Source organism: Chanos chanos, chromosome 5 (assembly GCF_902362185.1).
Source record: "Chanos chanos chromosome 5, fChaCha1.1, whole genome shotgun sequence".
NCBI classification, from domain to species: domain Eukaryota; kingdom Metazoa; phylum Chordata; class Actinopteri; order Gonorynchiformes; family Chanidae; genus Chanos; species Chanos chanos.
Window position 1 is genome coordinate 33,008,713 of NC_044499.1, and position 25,630 is coordinate 33,034,342.

The 25,630-nt window shown below is 41.1% G+C and overlaps 2 protein-coding genes across 2 annotated transcripts; one reads left to right on the forward strand and one right to left on the reverse strand.

Moving 5' to 3' along the window:
• Nucleotides 1–348: 348 nt before the first annotated feature.
• ppp2r2d (protein phosphatase 2, regulatory subunit B, delta) lies at nt 349–11,307 on the forward strand. Its single transcript, XM_030774132.1, has 10 exons — nt 349–510; nt 737–811; nt 5,728–5,825; nt 5,955–6,120; nt 6,419–6,531; nt 6,958–7,135; nt 7,984–8,148; nt 8,994–9,163; nt 9,540–9,631; nt 10,167–11,307. The coding sequence occupies exons 1-10, from the start codon at nt 504–506 to the stop codon at nt 10,444–10,446; spliced, it is 1,344 nt and encodes a 447-aa protein (XP_030629992.1). The 5' UTR covers nt 349–503; the 3' UTR covers nt 10,447–11,307.
• A 1,553-nt stretch (nt 11,308–12,860) lies between these two features.
• On the reverse strand, nt 12,861–18,732 carry bnip3 (BCL2 interacting protein 3). The gene is made up of 7 exons (XM_030774022.1): nt 18,650–18,732; nt 18,426–18,535; nt 17,137–17,296; nt 15,925–16,003; nt 15,307–15,413; nt 14,923–15,072; nt 12,861–14,220 (listed from the first exon to the last, which is right to left on the reverse strand). The coding sequence occupies exons 2-7, from the start codon at nt 18,466–18,468 to the stop codon at nt 14,175–14,177; spliced, it is 585 nt and encodes a 194-aa protein (XP_030629882.1). The 5' UTR covers nt 18,469–18,535; nt 18,650–18,732; the 3' UTR covers nt 12,861–14,174.
• Between the last annotated feature and the right edge of the window lie 6,898 nt (nt 18,733–25,630).

Genomic DNA, 25,630 nt, shown 5'->3' on the forward strand with positions numbered 1-25,630 from the left:
TAATAATAATAATAATAATAATGAGTCGCAGTAGTGTCAAAAATATTGTACATGATTCTTTAAAAAGTGATTAATAAACACTAGGCACAGTCACAGATTTTGAGTACAATTCTTGTTTTCCTTGTAAACCAGCTTTATCAATAGTTATATATTCCGACATACTTTTGCTATTCGGTTCTTTAGGCTCAAAGTATGTATGTATGTATGTATCTAGCATTGTTAGGAGAACGTCTTGTCTGCGCACAGTATGTGCAGAAGTGACGCTCTCTGTTCATCAGGAAGCAGCCTTTTGAGGGCCGTCTATTAAATGACGTCACTGTGTCATGTCGACTGGCAATGTGCGCCATCTTGAAAAGAAATAAAATCACGGGCAATTTTGGTTGCTCAGATTTTCGTGTCAAATTACTTTTCCTCTGAATTATCTGCTCCGTAGCCCAACAGTGATTACTCAGATAAAGTTCGGAATAACCAGAGTGAAGCCAGGTTTGCTGCAGAAGGAAGCAATGGCAGGTAAGGTTGCTTACTTTGTAGGCGGGGGCCCGATCCTGTGCGGCCTACAGCCAGCACTGCAAGTTTACCAGCCCACTGACTTAACTGTTTGCTTGTACGTGAAACAAGCCTCACCAATACATTAACAAAGTTATTTTAAAGCATAATACGTCTTGGGTCAGTTACTGTTGGTGGCAAATATTATTGCTTCCTACACCCACATTTTTCTTTTATTTTGATATTTCAGGCGTCGGAGGAGGGAACGATTTCCAGTGGTGTTTCTCTCAAGTGAAAGGAGCAATAGATGAAGATGTAGCGGAAGGTACCCGCGCATGTCTTACTCTCGTTCCCCTTAAAACATTCTTCACAACAACTTAAATATACAGCTATATGTACTGTTCTTTGCATGTGGCACATACATTGGTGGTGTGGCTAGGCGCTGTGTTTGTCTTAATGAAGAAATTCAAGGTTAGCTCTTAATGGCTGATTTAAATAGTTAGCATTAGCACGTCAGTTTGAGTCCGGCAGTAGCGTTTCAAGCGTGTTTAGCCAGCAAGGTGTCAGTGGTCCCTGTTAACGACACCAGACAAACTGCGGTAGCTAACAAGCTACATTGTAACATCAGTTACTGCGAGACCGCACGTCGTGTCGGAACAAATTGTGATCATATTTATGGCAAAGGTCGTCCAACAGGTTATGCTAGTCGCATCTCAGCACTGAACTGTGTTGAAGGCCAAGCTTCCTTTTAGCTCTGTGATTCGGTTAAGGTGCATACACTCCGCCCTAAGATCGGAGAAAATTAAAGGAATTCGCATTCCCACACGATGCAAAGATGTGATATGATCTATGGCGGTGGTTCTGATTTTGAGGCAGACGCACAAACAAATCACATCGTTTGCTGTTACGTCTAAATTCAGTATCTGTTGGCAGTGTAGTCTGATTATACCCGACTCCCTACTCATATTGAAGTTAAAATTAAGTTAGCGGGGGAAGTCAAGGTTTGTAATGTATTTAATGACCAAAACTATTAAGTACTATTTCGTCTACGTTTGAAATAAGGCGTTGCTTCTTTCCAGTCCTCTTTTTATTCTTTTCAGTCTTGAGCTGTCGGTATTGTGCAGTACTTCAGCTCTCTTACTGTTTTCGGAAAAAGGCCTTGTACTGTTCTTCGTGTCTCACGTCATTTAAGCTTGTGTTTAATCCTCGAGCCATTGAGAGTTTTTAAGATCACTGCATTGAGAGTTTTTAAGATCACTGCAGGTTTTATTCATAAGAATTAGGGGCATGTGTGCTCATGAATCAGCCAGCTCTCCGCCTTTTACGTTGTACTGAAGTCTTTGACGTTTTAACACTTTGACGTTGTACATGTGGCACATTCACGCAGGTAAAGTTAAAGAAACGTTTGCATGGCGTCCTGTTATCTGATATGGAGGGAGAGTTGTATTATGAACGGTTTAATAGATTTGTTGTGTAGTATATAGGAAGCAGCTTTACCTGTAGTCTGCACTGCACTAAAGGGATGTGTGCTGTGATTGGTGCCAGTAGTACTTAGGAATGAAATCTCTCTTGTCTTGTTGGCTTCACTGCTTGACTTTACTCAGTGGACTATAAAGAGGTTGGTTACAAGGAAAAACTCTTCCCAATTTGTTTACAGGAGTGGCTGAAGGGTTGCATTATATTTATGCAGATGCTTTCCCAGTGTAGTGTATTGAAAAATGTCCCATGCAAGTTCCAGTTTTCCATTAGAACACATCAGCTGAAAAAAAGTCTTTTTACTTCTTCTCAATCACTGTCCTGATTCTGTCTCCACACATCTTAAGCTGCCCCTAATTACAGCGAACTAATGAAATCTTGTGTGGAACGTACATTGTTTTTGCCTTTGGATGATGAACAAAAGTAATGTAGCTCACTGATGAGTAGGTTTCTTAACCAGTGTTCAGGTGACGTAACACTGAGAACACACACTCCTTCAGACAAGTTGTTCTGATGATGATGATGATGATGATGATGTTGATTGGTAGTTATGATATCACAAATCCTAACACATTACTGCTGTAGAAAGGAACATGTCTGTCTGACCTGTGCCCACACTTATTTAAAAAAAAAAAAAAAGCAGAGAAAAACATAACTCTGCATCCAAGATGTTTTTGTTGGCAATATATTCGAGTGTTTTGAGCTCACCGATTTCCTGTTCCACAGTTTTCTTCTGAGGAACATAAGTGAGGCTTTTTTTTTTTTTTTTTTTTTTTTTGGCTTACGTATTCTTATTGCAGGAATCAATAGTCCTTTATTCGGCAAGGAATTTTCAGTAAACATTTGAATGTAGTGTTGTATTGAGAGCACAGCGGTTGTGATTCCCTTAGATCTGTGGCCACTGGCTGTATGAATATTCAAAGGTTGTTTGAAGTTGATGACAGCTCTGATAACAGAGTGGATTAGAGGCTTTTAAAGAGACTAAATGAGATGAGCCAGGCACTTAGGACTGATTTGACAATAAATTTATTATCACACATGTGATAACTATGCTCACTGTAATGCAGAGCTCTTTGTGTCCTTAACCTCACTGAATATATTATGTAGACTGAACTCAGTCTGCATCAATCGCCTAATTAAACTGTCAGTCAGATCCATTGATTGACACCCAGGGGTTAAAATAAAAGCATTTTTGTCACATTGTGGCTTTGTTGGAAATTCAAGGACTTTTTGCAAAAAGGAAAAAAAAAAAGTGTGAGGAGGAAGTGAGAGAGAGCAGGAAATGAGTAAAGTGATCCTGGAATACATTTGGGAGGCGGGGGGGGGGGACGCAGGCAGACAGATCTGGAAGAGAAAAGCAGCTCCCAAACAGATGCTGTGATACAGGCGCCCCCGCCTCCCCCCGTGCGCACCCCCCCCCCCCCCCCCCCCAAATGTTCCCAGTAGTGGTGGTATTTATAGCTCTGTGTGCTGCTGGGGATAGGGGAGAACCAGAGGAGAGCTTAACCCAGCGAAGGGGCTCCTGGACCCCTAACTCAGCTGTCCCACAGCCTACCTGTCCAACAGGGGGTGGGAGGAGCTCGCCCGCCCCACGCTGCCGCTCTGCGGAAGAGCTAAAGCTCGTCTCCCGTTGTTTCTCCTCTCTCTCTCCTGCTCTTAAATCTTTCCCCTGCTGCTCCCACCACGCTGGGGACAGCTGCAGCCTTCCAAAGCTGCTATAATGGCGCCTTACAGCACTCCAGCATGGGTAAGGTACTTTTCCTTTTTTTTTCTTTCCTTTTTTTTCTTTAACATCACGGCCAACGCCGAGACGATTCACCTCAGCAGGCTAGCGTACGGCTTTCTGTTTTCTCGTTTTGGCTTTCCGGGGGCTGGGTGCAGTATTGTTTCATCCTGACAGATCCCACAGCATGCTCTCTCTCTCTCTCTCTCTTTCTCTCTCTCTCTCTCTCTCTCTCTCTCTCTCTCTCTCTCTCTCTCTCTCTCTCTCCACCCGTCACTGTTTGTCTGTCTCTCTCGCATGGTATATGAATCTGTTGCAGCAGTTTGCCTGTTTGTACTTTAACGGCGTTGACGATGTGATGTAAGCAGCGTTGTTGCCTGTGTGGACTTTCTGGCTGTTTCTCACAGCACGGATTATTCTCTTCCTACCCAGCAGTGTGCTCCACACTCAGCTTGATTGCCACCAAAGCATCTGTGTGTGTGTGTGTGTGTGTGTATTTGTGTTTGGCTTCTTTTAGATACACCACTGCTCAAAGCATTTATATTATTATGTTCTCTTATGAGTATTATGCTCTCTTATACATGCGCGCTCTCTCTCCCTCCCTCTCCCTGTGAAGGAATGTGCTGAAATAGCACTTTGCGTTAGTCAGTTAATGACTGGAACGTTTGTCTTGTACCTCTAATCCTCATGATCTGTTGGCTCTCAGGTGTGACTGAACCGTGACACTCGACAGCCAATACCTCTCTCATTGACTTTGGCAGCCAAAACATTAAGAGTGGCCAACACCTGTTTTGACAAATGCAGTGATTTTTTTTTTCCTCCCCTCCATATGGACATTAACACCACTATTGCAGTTTGAACTTTAGACCTGCAGTGGGGTTTGTTTGATAATAAAGAAATGAAGGAAAATTGAGTCGGGATGATGGTGCAGGGGATTCTGGGAAGGCTAATGACTGTGTTTAAAGTACGCAACCATTTAATTAGTGTTTCAAAGGACAAGCCAGAGTTTTTGTCGTTTTGGGGTTTTTTTTGTCTCCTGCTGGGGCGTTATCACGTAAATCGCCTCTCAACGTCGTCATAGTTTCGATTGCTGCCGATACCTCAGCGCTTGGGGAAACGAGGAGTTGTGGAATCGGTGCGCTGATGTCAGACTCTGAGACAGTCCTGAGGCGTAGCAATACCATCATGTGAGGGGCGGGGGGAAGACACACCATCACAGATTTTGACACTTACAAACAAAATAAAAACATTCATTTTCTTCCCTTTTTATTTTTGCTTAACAGACCGAATAGGCTTTTAACGGCCTCTGGTCCGTGGAAACACTGCCTAATGCATTTTCAGGTCTTTCTGGAGAACAGCCTGGACTATATCATGCCGCAGTGTCTCCCAAGCTGATTTTTCTCAGCATGTTTAATTTTTGATGCATGTAACCTCAGTGTACTGTCAGTGTGTATGAAAATGGGCTAAATATAGTTCAGACAGCTGAGATGCTGGAGCTCACACTGGCATTATGTCAGGTAGTTTGTGAAACCTGCCTGTGCTGTACGAATTGTTCCTGTTTCTCAGCCAATCACACGTCCTCCTCTCCTTTTTGATCCGTCTTCTTACGCTCAAGGTTTGGTTTTCTCTAAAGAGAGGTAGATGACACACAGCTGTGTGTTTGCCGTTTTAAGAGAGACACCAGGTAACTTAAGTTCTGATGTATGCAGCATGCGTCGTAGTGGATCTGTAATTATTCCTGTCGGAATTGCTCTCTGGGAAACCGTGATGAGGTAGTGTTGTGATTTCAGTTCAGGAATGGTAAGCAGTGGTTAAAAGCTGTTTGGTTCACGGTAGCTTATGCGGCCTTTTTGTGGGGAGCAACACACGGACAATTGTGAAATTAACACATTTCTGCAAACCAAGTCATTTGTCACTGCTGTGTGGTATCAGTGTTTATATATTTCATTTAGACATCTTTATGAATAATGCAGCATGAGCCAATGTTTTATTTGTGTGATTTGTTTATTTGTTTGTTTTTGTTTGTTTTGTTTGTTTTGTAGCGGATATTATCTCAACAGTTGAATTTAACTACTCTGGGGACCTGCTAGCCACAGGAGACAAAGGGGGTCGGGTTGTGATATTTCAGCGTGAACAAGAGGTTTGTCACAGACTTGACTCAGAGCATGTGAATTGGTTTGGATGCTTTTTAGTCTCTGAGGTGGTAGATTATGGAGCTAATGGTTTATCTTATAAAAATGTCTTTCTTCACTTGTATTTCCCCCACCAGAGTAAAAATCGCCCTCTTTCCAGAGGAGAATACAATGTCTACAGCACTTTCCAGAGCCACGAACCTGAGTTTGATTATTTGAAAAGCTTAGAAATTGAGGAGAAGATCAACAAAATCAGATGGCTACCCCAACAGAACGCTGCTCACTTTCTGCTCTCCACAAACGGTAGGGCTCTGCTCGGTCTTTACTGTGCTCCCAGGCAAAACAGACTAGATTATGATGATTAAGATGCTTTTGAATGTTTGATTTGGGGGAGAAAAAAAAAAAAACAGTTACTATAATGTAGCGCATAAAACACATACTTCACTTGATCACTCTCTCAACCAATGTTTATGAAATAATGGTCGAATACTGTGGCTGCTGCCACGATAACATCCGAGTTTCATGCAGTTACAAGAACATTATTTATTAGCTAGACAGTTCTAGATCATGATAATTAACCTCCTGTTTTTCCTCCTCACAGACAAAACCATCAAACTGTGGAAAATCAGTGAAAGAGACAAAAGAGCAGAAGGCTACAATCTGAAAGATGAGGACGGGCGACTGCGAGACCCATTTAGAATCACATCACTACGGGTTTGTCACTCAACACCATGTCTGCACTTTGTTTATAGCCAGTTTGTTTGTTGTGTGTTGACTTGGATAACCATCCCATCAGAGAAAAAGTAACTTCATGACTTCTCACTGAATTTTGTTATTTTTGGGAAAAAAGTAGCAATCTGGTCATGTATCGATTTCTTTCTTTTTTTTTTCTTTTTATCCAATTCACCTACACTGTTAAGAGCCGAATGAGCACAAGCTGTTATTCAAGTAACCTACATTTCTATTTATTAGACTTCTTATGCAGTGTCAGTTTGTTCTCAGGAGACTTGGACAGTGCATTGACAAATGCAAGACTCAGCTGCAAGAAATTGACTGTAAAACAGACAAAATTAAAAAAAAAAAAATATCTCCTGTTGTTGTTGTTGTTGATGACATGTGGTGGTGTTGTTTTTTCGGCAGGTGCCAGTGCTGATGCCCATGGACCTTATGGTCGAAGCCAGCCCTCGGCGAATATTTGCAAATGCGCACACATATCACATCAATTCCATTTCAATAAATAGCGATCACGAAACATACCTTTCTGCAGATGACCTAAGAATAAACCTATGGCACTTAGAAATCACAGATAGAAGTTTTAGTATCCTTTTCATCACCTCAAGTAACATGTGTATGTTGGGGGGGGGGGGATTCAATTATGAATTGCATTTGCTTCAGGGTCAAATATGTCGTCTTGATGTAGACCAGGTGCTCTTCCTGGAAATGCACTCTGCATTGCAGTGTGTTGAGGGGAGGGTTGGTGTGTATGGGCATCTGGACTTGTCTCCCCAGGCTGTTTTGTTCTTGCTCCATATCACAGATGACTCTGGTGACTGCTAGTCCACTCTGTGTGTGGGCTGGAATTTATCATTTGAATTAACAAGATGTTTGTGATTTGGTGTGTTGCTCACGCAGCGAGTTAGTCATATCTCAAGCCATCTGTGCGTTTACCAGAAATCATGGACAATGCTCAGATCTAACGCATTTTAACAAACCCCGTACAGGGTTTTGACACGTACAGGGTTCAGCTCAGTCCACTCGCTCAGTCTTAAAGGACATTTGTAATAGCGGTTTTCTCCTCTTTAAAGATGGGCTGATACTTGGGTAGATGAGTCCAAACACTCCTCAGTACCCTGTCCATAGGGAACTGGAAACGAAGCTGATGTTAAAATGCAGAGTGTGTCTGTGACGTGCTGTAAGGACGGCGGAGGTCAGTCAGTCACAAGCTTGCCCACAGCTTCAGAGCATAAATACAGGCGAAACACACTGTTCCCTCACTCAGGGTGCATGCACGGTCACTGAAGGTGCACTGAGAAAGGACGGTCAGACACTGATCTTCCACTCATATTCAGGTACATAAACGTGCGTGTGTGTGTGTGTGTGTTGTCGTCACATCATGTTGTTTGCGCTTTCATGCTGTTTTTTTTCCTTCACCGTTACCTCACTCAGACATTGTAGATATTAAGCCTGCCAACATGGAGGAGCTGACGGAGGTGATCACGGCAGCAGAGTGCCACCCTCACCAGTGCAATGTGTTTGTGTATAGCAGCAGCAAGGGCACCATTCGCCTCTGTGACATGAGAGCAGCAGCACTCTGCGATAGACATAGCAAATGTGAGTCTGTCCGGGGAAAGAAAAAAAAAAAAAAAAACATCACCCACCACACAGGGTCCATTCCCAGGCCACACCAGAGGGTTGGGCATAGGATGTTTCAGGGAGGAGATAGTGAAATGATGCTTTTGAAATGTTTTCTTTTAAAAAGAATGTTCTAGGCGAACAGGATAAGGTAGGAATAGGACAAGTTTAGCGATTTTGTCAAAATGTGTTTCACACTCAGCGCATTGGTACAATGTTAATGCTGTGGATTGAGAAGCAGATTGGGATGGCAAAGTTTGGTAAAGTAGATCAAAAATGATCATCGCCCCAGGTCACTGTATTCCATACAGAAGACTCAACATTTCAACTCCTCATTTATTCAGTTTAAAATGGGTGGTTTTTTTTAATACCTTAGTTTCTCTCTGTGTAATGTCAACAAGATTTCCTGTTATGTAATCACTGGATTATGTTAATCAGGTAACTTAGTGAGCTGGATTCTCATCACGAGCCAATGTGTAATTACTGTATAGGGCAGCACAGTTAATCAACTTCAGATTCGTCAAACCAATTGCAGTGTTTTGACCAGAGGATGCCGGTCTATTACAATAACGTTATAATGTAATGATAAACTTACATCAGAGCTCATCATGCTGGTGTAATTACAGATGTGTAGTTTTGCATTGTGTTGTAATGTTTTTCTTTTTTAATTCTGTAATGCCTTATACTGCGTAATTTTGTAGTGTGTAGTAATGTTTCGTAACATTGGAATTTTTAAATTTGTAATCTTTTGTATTGTATAGTAATGTTTTGTGAGGTTGTATTTTTTTTTTTTTTTCATTTTATCCTTGTTTTGTATTGTGTAGTTTTCGAGGAGCCTGAAGACCCGAGCAGCCGGTCGTTCTTCTCCGAGATCATCTCCTCCATATCGGACGTCAAGTTCAGCCACAGTGGCCGCTACATGATGACCCGGGATTATCTCTCAGTAAAGGTCTGGGACCTCAACATGGAGAACCGACCAGTAGAGACGTACCAGGTAACACACGCCCCCCACAAGTTCTGCAGTGCTCCACTCCATCACACCCGGCATGTGTGCGCCTTGGCTAATAGTCTTTGTGAACCATGACGGCTTTGAACAAACTATACCGCCTAAACACTCTGTCGGCGTTTTGTAGTCAGCATGGTGTTGATGACAGAGCAAGAACATAGCAAAGTCTGTTTCACTTACTCTTGCCCTTTTTGTTCACCTCACACGATCTCTCTTCGATGGATGGTTAACTGAATCAAATGTTTTTGGCTGACACCACCTAATAGGGAAAAAAAAAAAGAAGTTTCTTGCCTTTTGGAATGCAGCTCCTGAATCTTGTCTTCTGGGGAGTAAACATTAATTGTGGGTGTGACTCTTTGCATAGGTACATGAATACCTCCGTAGCAAGCTGTGCTCGTTGTATGAGAACGACTGCATCTTCGATAAGTTTGAGTGCTGCTGGAATGGGTCTGACAGGTAAGATTACGTCTCCTGGAACAGGGGTCTCACCTACTGCTGGGTCAGGGGTAGGACTGGGCAATATTCATAATTAGTAAGGTCGTGAACATTCATAACCATAAATACAATGACACATTAAGCTTTTCAGTGGCATATACAAGGTAAAAGTAGTTTCACTTACAAATCTATGAACATGATGTAAAGAGGTTCTGATTCTGATCTGACAAAAACGGGCAAAAAACAACTTTTATCAGTAGAACTGAACTTATCCTCCTCTCAGTAGAGAACTACTCCTCCTGATATTTTCTCTAGTCCTGACCTTTCAAAGGACGTTTACTAAAATTAGCCGTCCAACCGAGAAACCCTTCTCTTTCATACACTGTATAAATAATTCAGATAGCAAATTTCTCACTCTCTCTAACTTAGTGACTAATTTTTATATTTGTGGTGATTCATGCATACAAATAATTGCGCACTTCATACTCCATGTGCACTGAAATTCACTCAGTTGAACTGTTATTGATATTCTCTCTCCCTCCCTCCCTCTATCTAGTGCCATCATGACTGGCTCCTACAACAATTTCTTCAGGATGTTTGACAGGAACACTCGGAGAGACATCACATTGGAGGCGTCCAGGGAGAACAGCAAACCGCGTGCCATGCTCAAACCTCGTAAGGTCTGCACAGGCGGCAAGAGGAAGAAAGATGAGATTAGCGTGGACAGTCTAGACTTCAACAAGAAGATCTTACACACCGCCTGGCACCCTAAGGAGAACGTCATAGCCGTCGCCGCCACCAACAACCTGTATATATTCCAGGACAAAATTAACTAAAAAAAAAAAAACAAGTTTAAAAAAACAAAAAAAGAGAGAAAGAAAGAAATCTCCCAGTTCACCCGGGCCCAGCTCCGTGGACTCCAATCTTGTACTTTGCATAGTTAAGCCTAGTCGTCAATCTGTAAAAGACACAACGGCCTTGTCATCCTCATAATGAAGAATCTCGAAGCACTCGTTTTTTTTGTTTTTATTATTTTTGTTTTTCTTTCTTTCCATGCGTAGCTGAAGGAATGAAGAGAACCGGTCTCTTTTACATGTTAAAAGGGTGTGTGTGGGGGGGCAGGGGGCAAAGACCTACCCCTGTCACACAAACCCCCCCCACCCACCCCTGAATCTGGAGAAGGCCATCTTGTCACCCAACCTAGTCTTGCCTCCTCAGAAGAAAATGTATCCATGGACATCACTCAACAAAAACCAGAGGCCAAACCTGTCAAAAGTCACTGTATTTATTCCCAGTCTGAGCCTGAATCTGTTCACCGTTTGACGACTAAAAATGACGGAGTGTCTGACGTGTATTTGACGTCTGTCGTTAAGTAAGTCTGTACTGTACGTCCAGGCCTTGCTGAAACATTACGTCTGCTTCCTGATGCCTGTCAACATTCCTCCCCTAATCATCCTCTACTCCGGCCTTGATGTTTTATCTTTAAGCACTTAACTACAGTTCTACTTTTTTTGTTTTGTTTTGTTTTTTGGTCAGTGGATTTTTTTCTTTCCCTTTTTTTCTTTCTTTTTTTTATTTTTCTTTTTTCCCCCCAGTCTACCCGTTATTTCTCATGCATAGTAACATTTACTCACTGACTGTATCTATATAACCACACCGTCTGGTGTCAACCACTTAATAAAAGTAACAAAACTACACAGAGACGTGTTCTTACATTTTGAACAGACATGTATGGGTTTCTCTGTCGGATAAGGTGCATGTATTTTGCGTTTAGTAGAACGGAGTACCAGTGGTAAAATTGAAGTCACCCCTGCTGAACGCCCTGTTTGCCGACTTCGGCCGCAGGTTACACATTAAATCTCAGTGACAAACTACTTGAAGCTGCAGTTGCGCTGTGTAAGCAAGCTAATCGGCTGCGTTAGATGTCAGTATTGCTGTCGATGCTCTGAGACGCTGTCCTAAATTTTTTTTAGTCCAGGAGCATGGTGTTAAAAAAAAAAAAAAGGGATACTGCAGCCTTAAATATTTGTTTGACTAAGGAGGGGGAGACCGTAACCTTTACCCTCGTCACCGTAACAATTACACGATTCTCGTTGCCTACCTTAAATGATTCCTCCTACCTTGCATTCTTATTCCGTCATCATGCCTCGTCATTGTATTTTGCTGCTATACGTGGCCCCATTCACACACTAATAGACATTGTCTTATCGGTCAACGATAACGATTTTTCAAGCATACACGTAGAATCTGTCCAGTGATGAAATTATGAGTGCCTCCCTCCAGAAAAAAACAAACTGGATTTTTTCTCTCCTCCGAACAATCTAAAGGAAAAAAAAAATCGCATAGGTGGTTGTGTCTTGACTTGAGAGAGAGCGTTTGAAGTCAAATTTCTATGTATCCCTCCAAAGATATAAAGGAGACCTGTCACATTTGAAGTTGGACTTAAGCGCATAACTTTCAAGTGAGTAATGACATCACTAAAAGGCCACACCCCGTGTGTGTTTGAGCCGCCTGGTTTTGAGATGCAATACCAGTGCTGCAAGGGTTGAGATCACGTTAAGTAGCTGAACGGTTGAAAAGTACAAAGCTGTTGTATAGTTGGTTGTGACGCTCGTAAAGTCCGGGAACGTACAGGTCAAATTAAGTACCCTTACTGACCTTGTTCCTTGTTAAATAATAATGATGCTAACATTGTGGAAGTGTACACTTGTTTGATTATTTTTGACCAAAGTTAAATAAATTTTAATTGTGTTTACCTGATTTTGCACACTTCTCGCCAGTCATTCAACTGTAGTGATCGTAGAATAAAACTAGTGTTAGGAGTATTTATTTAGCTATTTGAAAGATGGATAGATATCTATCCATATCTTTATATATATATGTGTATATGTGTGTGTATGTATATATATATCAGAATGTGTGTATGTACATAAGTCATGGATTATGGAATGGATATATGTGTGTGTCGTGGTCACTGCTTCATTCCTGAAATATATTTGTTGCAGGACCTCTTTGCATGCAGTATCTCAGACTATGGCTGCTGGTGCAGGATCTCATCCCCCTTACCCACATAATTCTTGTAATTGAGGCAAAACTGATCCTAGATCAGTCCTCTTATTCTGAGAGATGTGCCATGTGTTAAGATCTATGAGTGCAAGTCTCACATAGAATGTGAAACTGTATTTTCTCTGAAAACACACAAGCATGTTGAACAAAAGGTGTGATACCACAAAAACATTAACAAAAGCAATCCACTTGACAGAACATTTATTTATATCATTTTCCCATTGTTAATAGAAAAACCACTGTGCAATTATCACATATAAAGAATATTTCTACAGCAGCAACAAAAGAAGCTTTTTCACACAAGCTCCAGTTCAGTCTTTGTACAGACTAAGGCAACCTCTCCACTGCAGTCCCAAACATGAACACCTCTCGCCCTAAAGGCATTCCAGAGCTGATTCAAAGTGAGGCCAAAAAACAACAAACAAACAAACAAACTCAAAACCTGAAGAAATTAATTTTGATTCTTTCCCACAATTTGACTGACTTTTACAAAATGTTTGTCTGGTCAAATTGAGTGTACAGTTATCTGTTTTTAAGTCTTCTCAAATAACTGAAGAAAAGCTGAACAAGTTGTTTGTATTTAAAACCAAAGCCCTGACTGCTATTCATAAATAACACACAGTGTTGCTAACAGCTGTCTACAGTGTGATGCCTTATGATTTGTGCGTGAAGACTTTGTGTGTGAAATGTCCTACTCTCAATTTTAAAGTCAAGACAATATTCATACAATATATTCTAATGAGTCCTGTGACTTTGAAATCTATGACTACATCAACCTGAGTGTCTCAACAGCAACAAAAAAAGTATCTGAAAATCACAAGTGTTCAGCAAATGAACTGGCTCTACATATGAACAATGCTCATTGTATAGCAGCAGTGTACAGGATTAATGATTTAAAACATGCAGGATGTGATCCCTTCAAATTTCCCACATAACAGCAAGGTCTCTTAATCAGTAAGTGAACTTCCATGACCAGGCAAAACCAATTTGATCAAACTGACCAATTTAACCAAAGTTCCATATAACCTGACAAACTGATCTTGGTTTAACGTCATCTTTTCTCATTCAACATACGTTCTTCCCTTTTTAACATGAGGAGAAGTCTCCCTTTTTGTGTGCGTCCGTGCATTTCCATCTCTTTACTCCAATCACTCTGTGTGTGTTGTATAATAACGTCAAAAGATGCAACTGGAGCACAGATAATACTATCCATTATAGCAGTGAATGCCAGGCTAAAATGGCCACCCCTGTTGTAACTGAAAGATGAGAAGAACCGCCATTTCATGCAGACATGGATTTTAAAAGCGGCACAGGCTCTGGGAACTACAGGAAAATATGCTAGGAAGGATTCACCATGGGGACACAAGCAGCGCGGTGCACTGCCAAAAAGAGGGAGTAGGTCACATGACCTGGACTATCTGCATCTACTAAAGCATTGACAGGACTGGAGCCAAGCAGTGTTAATGGCTTGGGGATGGACGTGTTCCTTACATTCTCCTCAGAAGGTTCCGGTGGAGGTAGTCAGACGTCTTCCGATGTACACCCTTACAAGGAGAGAGAAACAAACAAATGCTGTTAACATCAATTTTAAACGAGCTAAGGGTCATGTTTTTTTAATCGTGTAAATGTTTCATTGTCTTCTTTGTATTTCTATAAGAATACCACAATGTATGTCACAGCAGTAGTTTATGTTTATCAAAGTGAATTGCCGTGACCACTCCAATACTGTACGGCAACAAGAATGAACTGAAAATTGTTCTTAATTACCATGTTGCTGTCTATGAAAAATTATTATGAACAGATCAGCAGTAAGAGGCTGCAGATGCTTCAGTAGTGGGTCACAGTGCACACAGCAGTGCTTAGTCACTCAGGCGTCTACTAAGCCAGTCTCTTTTTCCAATGCATCGTAAGAAAAAAAAACCAAAAAAACATTCACTTCTCTAACGAGGGGAGAAATTAGCTGGAACATGAGCAGAAAAAGACACATATACTAATCTATAAGTGTCTGCATGTGCATGTGTGTTCCTGCACGTAGAGAGAGAGAGCGAGAGAATTCGTGTTCAGGAATGCAGGCCGCCATGGTCAAAAATAGTATGCTAATCATGACCTCTTTTTATCTGTTACTATATACCAGCACACAGGGACGCACAGAACAAAACAGGAAAAGCATTCAGACTATAAAGTCTCCGGGGACTGTCTCGTTTCTGACCTGGATGACTGTAGTCTAGTATTTTTTCTGAACTTACCCGAGACCCACTGCCAAAACGTGGGAGACGAGCAGAGAGGGCAGGAAGACTTTAAGGAATTCTGCCGAGAAGATTCCTCCTTTCTTCATCACGCTAGTGTTCCTCATGCTTAGAGTGCTAGTGCGCTTTGGATGCTTCAGCAACAGTTCCCTGTGTTTACGCACAGAAACACTGTGTCACCCACGGGAGCAACGAGCTTCACAAAAGTCCAGTTATTACCCTGTTAGCAACTCAACTATTTTCTTTCTTATGAACATAACTTTCTCTCTCCTAAATATGATCATCCATGGTAGCCATGCGAAAGTGACACATGTGATGATGTGAAAACAACAACGAATGTGTTTTCTGACTTTTTGACACTGAAATGAGTAACAGGCCACATACTTGGGTGGCATGTTTTCAGGTCTACTCGACCAGTCCCAGATCCAGTCTGCATTTTTCTTCATCAGGTTCTCCACTTCTCGTCTTCTCTCCAGGTAGTCCTCATCAGACTGCCATGATAGTCAGCAGACCAGTGTAAAAACATGACGTGGTGTTGCCCAACACGTAACCATGTAAATGAAGCATCAAATAAACCTCCCTTTACATTGCTTTACCATCAAGTTATTCCATGGTACATATATAATAACTAACATGTAACTATTTAGAGCACAGAAGTTATTTTTAGGTATTAATCATGTACCTCAGATGTTTAAATTTGTATGCTTCCATTGCCTTGAAGCCTAGTGTACGTGATGCAGTAGTTGTAAGGGTCATTGCCTATGGACTTTGTTCCATCTCTTTAGTGGTGGCACCCCTATGCATTCCTACTCTGTCACGTACACTAGGAATCAATATAGATCAGCCCTGACAGTCTGAACTTCTGAAGGACATGTTTAATTTACTGTGTAATGTGATATTAAGGCAGAGGAAAAGGAAACGCTGCAGCTCCTGGATAGATCAAAAAGAGTTCAATGAAATATTGTATGGATTGTATGAGACCAGAGAAGTTCCTCTGTTCACCTGTGAACTGTTCTTCTCTCCTGAGCTGTGCACCTCTGAGCCTCGACGTAGATGCAAAGGAGTCTGGGATCTTGGAGGACTGTTTCAGTAAAAAAAAAAAGGGAAAAAATCGCATAAATGTAATATATGCTATGTCTGGAATAATACTGTCCAAACCTACTGACCACACTTTTACAGTATACATGCTAAACATGCTAACACAGTATATCACCTAAGAAAAGATTTCAACAATCTATCAAGCTTTTTTTCACCATGAGATAGGCTAGCTCTCTTTTAGATGGGATTTGAGATAATCTGCAGGGTTTTAAGAATTTAACAACTGGCATTCTTAACTGGAAATAATTCAGTATTTTAGCTTCTGAGGCTAGTTCTAATCTTGGTCTCATATACTCCATCTGTTTGTAATTATAAGGCTGCTGATATTAGCATCCTGAAACTCAGCACTTGAAAGACTTCCAGAGATAGAAACTGATTTTCATGACCTAAATCTGGGGTTATGGAGTCACGGTAGGTGTTATGGAGTTTAATGTCCTCTTACACGGTCGTCTACTTCTAGGGTGAAATGGATAGTGCAGTCTAGTGACAACATAACTAGATATTACTATTAAACTATGTAAAATACAATTACTATCACACTGAAGAAAATGTCACAGTAAGTCATATGGGTTCTGAAGATAAGACCTCAGAGAAAAACAAACCATGAACCTAATCACCATCCTCCCCAGTAAATCATCTGCAACTCAAGAAACCCACTTCACTGTCAAAGTAACACAGCTGGGTTGTTATGAGACAGCACAATGAAACTGACATTTACTAAGGATTGTCTCTTCACTGTCAGTTCTGTTGTAACATACACATATTTGAAGAGACCAAATAAGTGTATGTTATAACAGTGATTAAAGTGAACAAAGGTTCTGATTCATGAGGGAGTATATGGTCACTACCCAGACCAGGCCTGCATTTCAGACTGACTCACGGCTAAATCTAACATCCATTACATTTATACAGTTTCGGTGATGCATGTAAAGTCCCATTAAAAATATTGGGTGTTGTCAGTCAATCAGACAGGCATTAGAGCTGTTCTTTTGTACAAGTTTCTAAAGAGAGCGACAGTTTGTCTGAGGTAAAAGACTCTAAAAAAAATCCATCTGCCATTAGGCTTACATGTCATCAGAAATATAAACGACAGATTATATGTGAACTGTCATGTACCTGTCACACGGCAGGCTTCCTCTGGAGCTACTGCGGCCGGACTCATGCTGGGCATCCAGCAACATCTTCTCCATCATATCTCCGCTGGCCGCCTGCTCCTCTGCCACGCTCCTGGAGCTTTCACCATTCCCATTATTGAAGTGTAACTCTACCCAGGAGCCTACGCCAAACAACAACAACATCTTCAGTCAATGTCATGTATCATGGGTTTTAGGAAAACTGGATCATTAAGACTGAACTCCTGGTATCATTGAGAATCCTACCTGCTTTCAAAGGCAGGCATGTGACACTTTAAATGCTTAATACCTGTCTTACTCCACCTCATGTGCTTTTTGTGCCAGGTGATTTTGGTCACAAGTCACTGTTTTACAGGTTTAAAAATAATAAAAAAAAAACTGCTAGTGATTTATAATGACAAATTCAAGACATGGCTATTTAAGTTTTTGCATAAATTACTTAAACTTGGCAAGGGAATGCGAGACATAAAAACAACAAGGAACAGGTCTGAAAAGAATTCATAACAGCCTCTGAAAAAAAGGGGGGGGGGGGGGCTATTTCTTCAAACAGCGTTTGACCAGCTTATTGTGTCCTCAGTAACAGGTCATTTTTTTCCCTCGGCTAACATCCAATAAACACAGGACCTGTGTAACACCCACCCCTTCTTACATCATAGGCACACGTTGAGGAGGGAATGCGGTCATGTTTTGTTTTTTACTGTCATAAGCAGTATTTACCGGACTACCACAGAATTCAACAAACACTAATCTCCGAAGTCAGCATCTTTGCAGAATAAAGCAATGGAACGTATGAATTATGTGTAGCGTTTATTAATTATGTATGACTCAAGTGTCCACATTTTTATGCGATGGCCTAATTTTATTTTAGGCTGACAGTGAACTAGGCTACTGCGTCATCACTGTGGGTTGCGCACGTTCTACCTCCCTGTCTTCTCACCAGATGTGTTATTCTAACGCCAATAAAACAAGTCAATAATGGAAAATGACTCGATCATTCTGACAATGACGACTTCACGATAACTCGTGGACATTAACTAATTCATGCCGCATTCAAAGGGCTAACTGCTAATGGCAGCATGTGGCTGATTAGTTTGAAACCGAAAAAATCAGATAAACAAGACAGACTACACAATAACCGAAAATTAATTTAACCCCACCCGTCTCATAGCTTGAAAAAGGACTGTATGCTTCACACAGCAAAGAGTCCGTGGAATTCTGCGTCCACATCTATAGCAAGAGGTAAACACAGACTCCAAAACAGTGGCCACGTACCTTGCAGATTCTCCTCGGGTATACTTTGTTTTTCCGTCGACATGTCAGTCGTCTCCGTAGGCACCGGAGCTTGCTTGATAAAACACCTTGCCGGAGCGCGAGACAAAATCCTTTAAAAAATCAAATTTTAGTGGGCACACTGGACAAGCTGGACAGACGAATTTATCGAATCGCATTGGGGTTCACGCACAGAATTAGTAATTTAGTCTTCAAAGTAGACGTACCACAGTGAAATTAAGCAGCGCGTTTCCCCCTGGAATAGTCTGTAGACGTGTTTTCATGTGGCAAGAAGCCTATAAAACTGCCTCTGTAGCGTTGACGCAATCAGCAACTGTCCTATAGAAACCTGTAATATGATTGGTCCAAATAAGGGTCGGTCATGTTGAGAGGGAATGGAACAACAGAAGCACGCTCTGGAAAGGACTATTAGAATTGATGGTTCCTTTAAGGGTGCCGTTCTTTCGCAGCATTAACAAGGACACTCCCGATAGTTTACCCCGATATCCGAGAATTTAGTGAAAATCTGGAACAAAGACAGCCCACACGGTTTGGGACCTCAGAGAAATTTATTTCTCAAAGAATGTTTATTACGGGTAATCGGTTAACTGATCCTAACTGAGAAGTAATTAGTTTTCGTTAAAGTGGAAGGGTACACGGCGAACTGCCAAGTTCTGGCAGTTTTATATTCTGTCTGTTTTCCTTCCAAGTGCAAGGAACCCTCTTGTAAATTGAGAAGATTTTTTCACTCTTTTAGTATCTCTAAGCTATTTTAATATTCGAATATCAGTATTACTGCTAACAATGTATGGCCAATGCTGAAGTATTTTATTTATTTATTTATTTTTGCTTGTTCCAGAGATTAAATGTTTTAAACTATTTGTCATTAGAAGGTTCCAACTGCTTGCTGTTTTGTAACATCATTGTGCAGTTTGCTATTTTCGTCTCGTCTTGTACGCCAACAGGGCCCTCCGTATACATATCGAAAGGCAATGCATTCAGTTTTAAATGATATGATGAAGTCGCTTGGTAACCTGTTTATATGCTGGTTCCTGGTATTCGCTAACTTCATTATTTTTCCTTTATTGTTATACCATCCTATTCCAACATGTGTTGCATTATTTGAGGCAGACCTTGTGGTTTCAACAGTCGCGTACGCAATCATTACGTTTTCATAACGGAGTTTATGAAGTGCACCATAAACAGAGGAAGAGGGAGGTGTAATAGTTAAATTCACGCAGATTTCTTCTTCTTTAAATCAAATCAGATCAAATCAAATTATAGACTAAAAGACGATAAATATGATTTGGGGAACAAGACAAATGCATGCCAGGTGAAGTTGTTATTATTATTATTATTATTATTATTATTATTATCATTATTATTATTATCATCATCATTATTGTTGTTGTTGTTGTTTTAAGCATAAACCAAATTTTCACTGTATTTCCATAGTAAATATAGTGCTATTCTGTTTCACATAGCGCGTGGCTCTCTATTGCCCTCTGTAGGAGCGGTGGGTCAGTCTGCTTATATAATACGTCGCTCTGTAATGGATGTCCACTGATGTGATATTCCTGGCAACACCCAGCAATCATGACAGTATTCGGAAATACTCATCTCGTAATGAAGTGGTAAAGTACAGCCTAAGTGACAAGCATGTCTAGCTTTGTGTTATGAGCCAGTTTGATAGTCTTCTTTCTTTCTTTTTCTTTTTTTTCATTCTGATGACTAGGGTGCCTCTTCCTGTTGCCACGACACTGGTGGGTGCTGCTGCTGCAGTGAATGTGCAGTGGTCAGCAGACAGCTAGTGGAGGTTAGCAATGATCTCACACACTCACCCTGGAGTGGAGCCAGTTAGCCTTGCATCACACCACAGAACAGGCAATCTCCTGTGTATGTGTGTGTGTGTGTGTGTGTGTGTGTGCATGCGTGCGTGTGCACACACTGTGCGAGCATGCTCGCGCCACAACATCCTCCACCACTACCTCCTCCGCCTCCTCCCCCTCCTCCTCCTCCTCCTCCTCTCTCTCTCTCCTACCGGCTGCATCCCTCGCTTCATCGAGGATGGGGGTGTGTTCACGGTAAGAGTGCAATCCTGCTCGCTCCATCCTTCAAATTCATTCCTCTGAGCTTCTGCTCCTCTCTCTCTCTCTCTCTCTCTCTCTGTCTCTGTCTCTCTCTCTCTCTCTCTCTCTCTCTCTCTCCCCCTCTCTCTCTCTCTCTCCCTCTCTGTCTCTCTCCCACTCTCTCTCCTCTCTCCATTTTTCCTCTCCCTGCGTTTCTATTTTTGATGAATCATTATCCGCGGCCTGTGTGTTTGGCTGAGCGTCAGGGCTGTGTAGCTGAGTTGTTGCATTTAGCTATGGCCCCTCTTGCCTGCTTTGCTACATGAGAGATGATGAGAGTGAGGAGTGCTGAGAAGTCTGCATGAAAGCGGAGCGTAACAACACGTCCACTCTTCTTCTCAGAGCATGTGCCACGGATCTAAGGCGATGATGGTGGAATATCTACTCAGATAAAACCAACAGACTGTCTCCTCATCTCAAAGCAGACACTGCTCTTAAGGTTGGTCTCTTTCTCTCTCTCTCTCGCTCTCTCTCTCTCTCTCTATCTCTATCTCTCTCTCTCTCCTTGCACAGGGTATTACAGGAGAGGCTTGTTTAGGGGAGGTATTCTCGGCATGTGTGTGACTCGGAAAGATGCTTAGAGCTGTAGGAGCTGTGAATACCTGTGAGCAAACCGTATCCTGGCCTGCTTAGCTGTTTGTCAAAGCTGTCAACAGGAGCTGCAGTGTGTCTATGCAAATCCCAAATCCTATGCAAACTCCTGGTTAAATGCTACTTGACACTCTCTCTGACCAGTGCAACAGAATGTCTTTTTTACAAGTTGTTGTTGTTTTCCTTATAGGACCTTGTATATGATGATGTAATAAAAATTTTACTATGATAGCCATCTGTAACACTGAGAAAATATTTATCTTATTTAACCTTATTGTTGTTTTCTACATTTTGCTGATAGTTATTGTCATCATACACTGCACAGTGGGGGGTCTAGCCCATTTTTAGAGCCTGTGCTGTAATTATTGTGTGTGTGCAACAGTGAAGATATCTGACGGATGATTTTCATCCTGTCTGGCTGTAGTTGTCTCTGGGTGCATGTTTGGTCCTCTGCCCTGAGGGAAGAGCTGTTGTGATTGTTATGCTGTTGTGTTCTGAGACATCTTTGTGAGGCTTTGCCTTGTTTCTCGACAGCATGTCATCATTAATACACATATCACACAAGAAATCCCCTGGCACGAGCGTTGCAGACTGAATTCAAGTTTACCGGTGGTTGATACAAGACGCATTACAATTCTGTAGTCTTCTCTCATTTTCAGTTATTATAAATGGAAATATTCTGTACTGTACTCTCAAACTTCTGTATGGTGGTGGTATTACTGTGTTTGTGTGTAAATGGTAAGTTTTATTTTATCTTGTGCAAAAAAATACAGCCATAAAGTAGGACTGAAGACATTTATTCTTCTTCACATTATGTTTGAATTCGTTGACATACATTGCTTTGTATATTAGTATACTCAGTTACCCTGGTACTTCTTTACCATAGTTCTGAATAGCATGCTCTTACTTTCTATTTGTAGATATTGATAGATAAGCAAGACCGCATGCTTGTCAGTGCCAGTATTGCGTAACTGAAGCTACATGGTAAGTAATCAATAAACTTGGCAAAGTTTCATATATAAATATACACGGCAGTCACTGTCACTGATATACACATGATCCCTTACCACAATCAATGAGTCTGAATAGCAAGAACAATCACATGAAGATCGATTTTACTTCTGCCTAGAGGTCAGTCCTAATTACACTGACAAGTGATGTTAGTGGTGCTATTAATATCTGGAAATTTTGATTGTTCATTGAATTATTCCGCCTCATTGAGGCAAAGCATGCCAAGTCATAAGGATTACAGGAATAATTTCCTTTTTTTCCCACTCAAAAGTCTGTTGTATTCAATTATTCCAATACAGGCTTATGTCACATCAGGATTATCTCAGCAAGGCGTTCCACACTGCTCGTGTTATGGCCCAGAAAAGCCGAATGTTGGAAAACTGAAGCCTGGAAATCTTGTTTCGTCGCCACCCCGCATAGAGATTTTCCTATTACACTGCCGTTCTATCAGCTTTCCTATTTTCCTTCTTTTTTTTTTAATCCCTGTTTCCATGTGCTGTTGCGTGTACTGCTTGTTGTGAGACATATGGTTTGAGCAGAGTTGATAGTGTGTCAGGGACACTGCGATGAATTGATCCTGCAGAGAGTTCGTACCATAAGGCCATCTGTACGGCTGCAGCACCACTGCCAGGAATCCCCACTTTATCTCAACCAATGAGCCACAAAATATATTCAGTACAGTACGCCACATCTGATAGAACCCCTCTATCATTCTTTAAGTAAGGCATTAAGAGAGTAAACTGTCAAAAGGAAAAGACAGTCTGTTATCTAAGCAATTTCTTTTCTTTTTTTTGTTTTTAAACTGTGCAGTTATTTCTAACAGTAAGATGGGTCCACGGAGCCCCGTTTTTAGATCTTTCAGATATGCTAAGTACTTTGCCTGGAGGAAAAAGAAACATTTGAAAACAGCAGAATTAAGAATTTCTCCGTAGCACAATGTCCAGTCTAAAATCTACACATTCATGCATATTAATGAAAGCATTAAATTGCACTGGGGTTTAGAGGACCGTCTACATCAAAACAGGGAGCACCAGCACTGTCATTGCTACTTGAAAACATCATCAAGAACAAACTCTAAGTAACTTTTCATTTAATTATCATCCTTAACCAAGGCATCCTGTTCTGAAAGCTACAATCAGGCAGCAGTTACACAAACAATATCAGTGTGTGTAATAAACTGTGTGTGTGTGTGTGTCTGTGAATGTGTGTGTGTCTGTGTGTGTTGTGTACTGACCTGAGTGCTGTAGGAAAGTATAATGAGACTGTCATTAGAATTTGCTGACTGCAATTTCATTACAGAGCGCCAGCGGTAATTTACACAGTGTGGATAAGAGCACATGGTAGCAGAAGGAAAATGACAGTGATGGGGAGGAGTCTAAAACACCAGCAAAACTCTGATTACACTCAATGCCATATGCTCACACTGTCACATTCACAGTGCTAGAATTTAGCAGGGTTCCCTACAATGCACACACAGAGAGAGAGAGAGAGAGAGAGAGACACTGTCACGTTTTTCCTGTGTTCAAATGAATCTATTTGATCAACACTTTTAACATGGAAAAGGCTAAAAGGACTGATCGGGTCTTTACTGACAGACTTGCAGATAGAGATTTTAGGGTATTTCTTTCCCCTCTACCTCTGAAAGATGCAGAAATGAAGCGTTGGACTGAGCAAACATCACTGTCTGTCGGCCCAGCATAAATGCTTTCTGTTTGTGTGAGTAGATTAGATGATTATTTATGATTTATCAAATAAAGCATTAACCACTTGCTCAGATGCAGACTGGAGATAGACTTAAAAGTGTGGGCCACTCACTGCTCCTTGTGGAATTCTTTAAGATTTGAAATGAATGTGACTGAAATGCTCATTCAGATATTTCACTCTGATGCATTAACTAATGGCCTAATCAGCCTATTTTCACTGCCTATGGGGGTTTTTCTGTGTATTAAACTTTTTATATTGGAAAAATACAGAATAATTTATTTAAGATGTTGTTAAAGTGTTTAACAATGGACAAAAGATGAGTAACTCTAAAACTGAATTCGGTTTCTCAGTTCTGCTCTGATGCAAACTGATGTCAAATGGAAATCTCAATCTCAAATGGAAATTTTAACAAGTTATCAGTCCTGACAGCCATTTGGCCATCAGTTGTGACAAAGAAGAATATACAATGCAGTAGATTCCTTTTGTCCGTCATTACCTTTGTACACTGAAGTCCAAAGAAAACCAGCACCATTAACTTAAAGCTATTATCATTAATTAACAAACAGTGTGTCTGATTCTTAGAGGGAAATTAGCATTACATGTTTAGAGTCTTTGTGTGTTGGTTGACTTTGGCTAAGGTGCGTTCATCTTATAATGCAGCTTGCGTCTAAAACCATTTTTCTTGCGTTATCAGGGGTGAGATTGTTAAATTAGAGCCTTGAAGGTTAGAACAAGGGACATTGGTGTTCAGAATATATCCCATTTACATTTTGCTTTGGTGTCGTCAAGCTGCCAGCTAATCATTCCACATGGTTGGACTGTCAGGGGAACAAACCTATTTTGAGAGGCGGGCAATCCTCACCATCTTCTCTCACTCTCTATCTTTCATTTTCTCACTTTCTTTCCTGTGTGAAATTCTTTCGGGGCTTTCGTTTGAGAGACTGCATGAAATACCTCTGTCCTGTATACCAGCCTGGAAGGCTAAGAAGTGCATTCAGTGCTAAGAAGATTTTCACTGTTGTTTTCTGATGATAAATGTGTTTTGTTGGTCCCTGTGAAGTCATTAACGTGGGTGACTGCCATGCGTTTTTCCATCAATTCACTCCACACTCATCCATAATTCTGTCATTCAGGTAATTAACGCAGATTATTATTATTGACAAATAAGGTATCCCCTCTCCTTCTCATGTTCATTCTCTTGCTATTTCTCTCCTACCCCCCACCTCTCTCTCTCTTTCTCTCTCTCTCTCTCTCTCTCTTTCTCTCACTCACTCACTCACTCACTCAAAATTCAGATGAATTTTCAGATGAATGAATTTTCACTTTTGACCATTTCAAAACAGGCACACCAGAAGTTTTTATTTTTACTTTATTGCCTCAGAGGTCATATGCCACAGTCCACATGTACTGTTTCAGTTTAACCTTTCAAATGAATTAATGTTGATGTTGACTGCACTTGCACTGTACCTGGATGATTTCCATCCCGTTGCACCTATCTTGTGTTTCCTTGATTGGCTAAGAACAGAATATCTCATTAGTATTCAGACAGTGTGTACTTTTTCTTTGTTTGCATCTCTCTAATGTCACAGTATTCGATTTTTCCTGCGCTCAACACAAACACAGAGCTGCTCTGCTTTCTCTTGTGCCGACCTCTCCAGGAAAGGCGTTGTGTAATTTAATGTGGAAAGAAAAAAAAAGAAGGAAAAAAAAAACAGGTCCAACCAGAATGTATCCCTTTAGAGGGGTTAAGCTCACATAGCATTTTGGTGGATA

Bases quoted from the DNA above. Each gene is read 5' to 3' on its own strand.
- ppp2r2d (XM_030774132.1), top strand. The intron at 6,532-6,957 runs GTTTGTCACTCA...TTTTTTCGGCAG, and splicing joins TTAGAATCACATCACTACGG to GTGCCAGTGCTGATGCCCAT. The intron at 9,632-10,166 runs GTAAGATTACGT...CCCTCTATCTAG, and splicing joins TGCTGGAATGGGTCTGACAG to TGCCATCATGACTGGCTCCT.
- bnip3 (XM_030774022.1), bottom strand. From the start codon at position 18,468: ATGTCGACGGAAAAACAAAGTATACCCGAGGAGAATCTGCAAG. The intron at 15,073-15,306 runs GTATGTGGCCTG...GCGTAAACACAG, and splicing joins CCTGAAAACATGCCACCCAA to GGAACTGTTGCTGAAGCATC. The intron at 14,221-14,922 runs GTAAGTTCAGAA...TCTCCTTGTAAG, and splicing joins GTTTTGGCAGTGGGTCTCGG to GGTGTACATCGGAAGACGTC.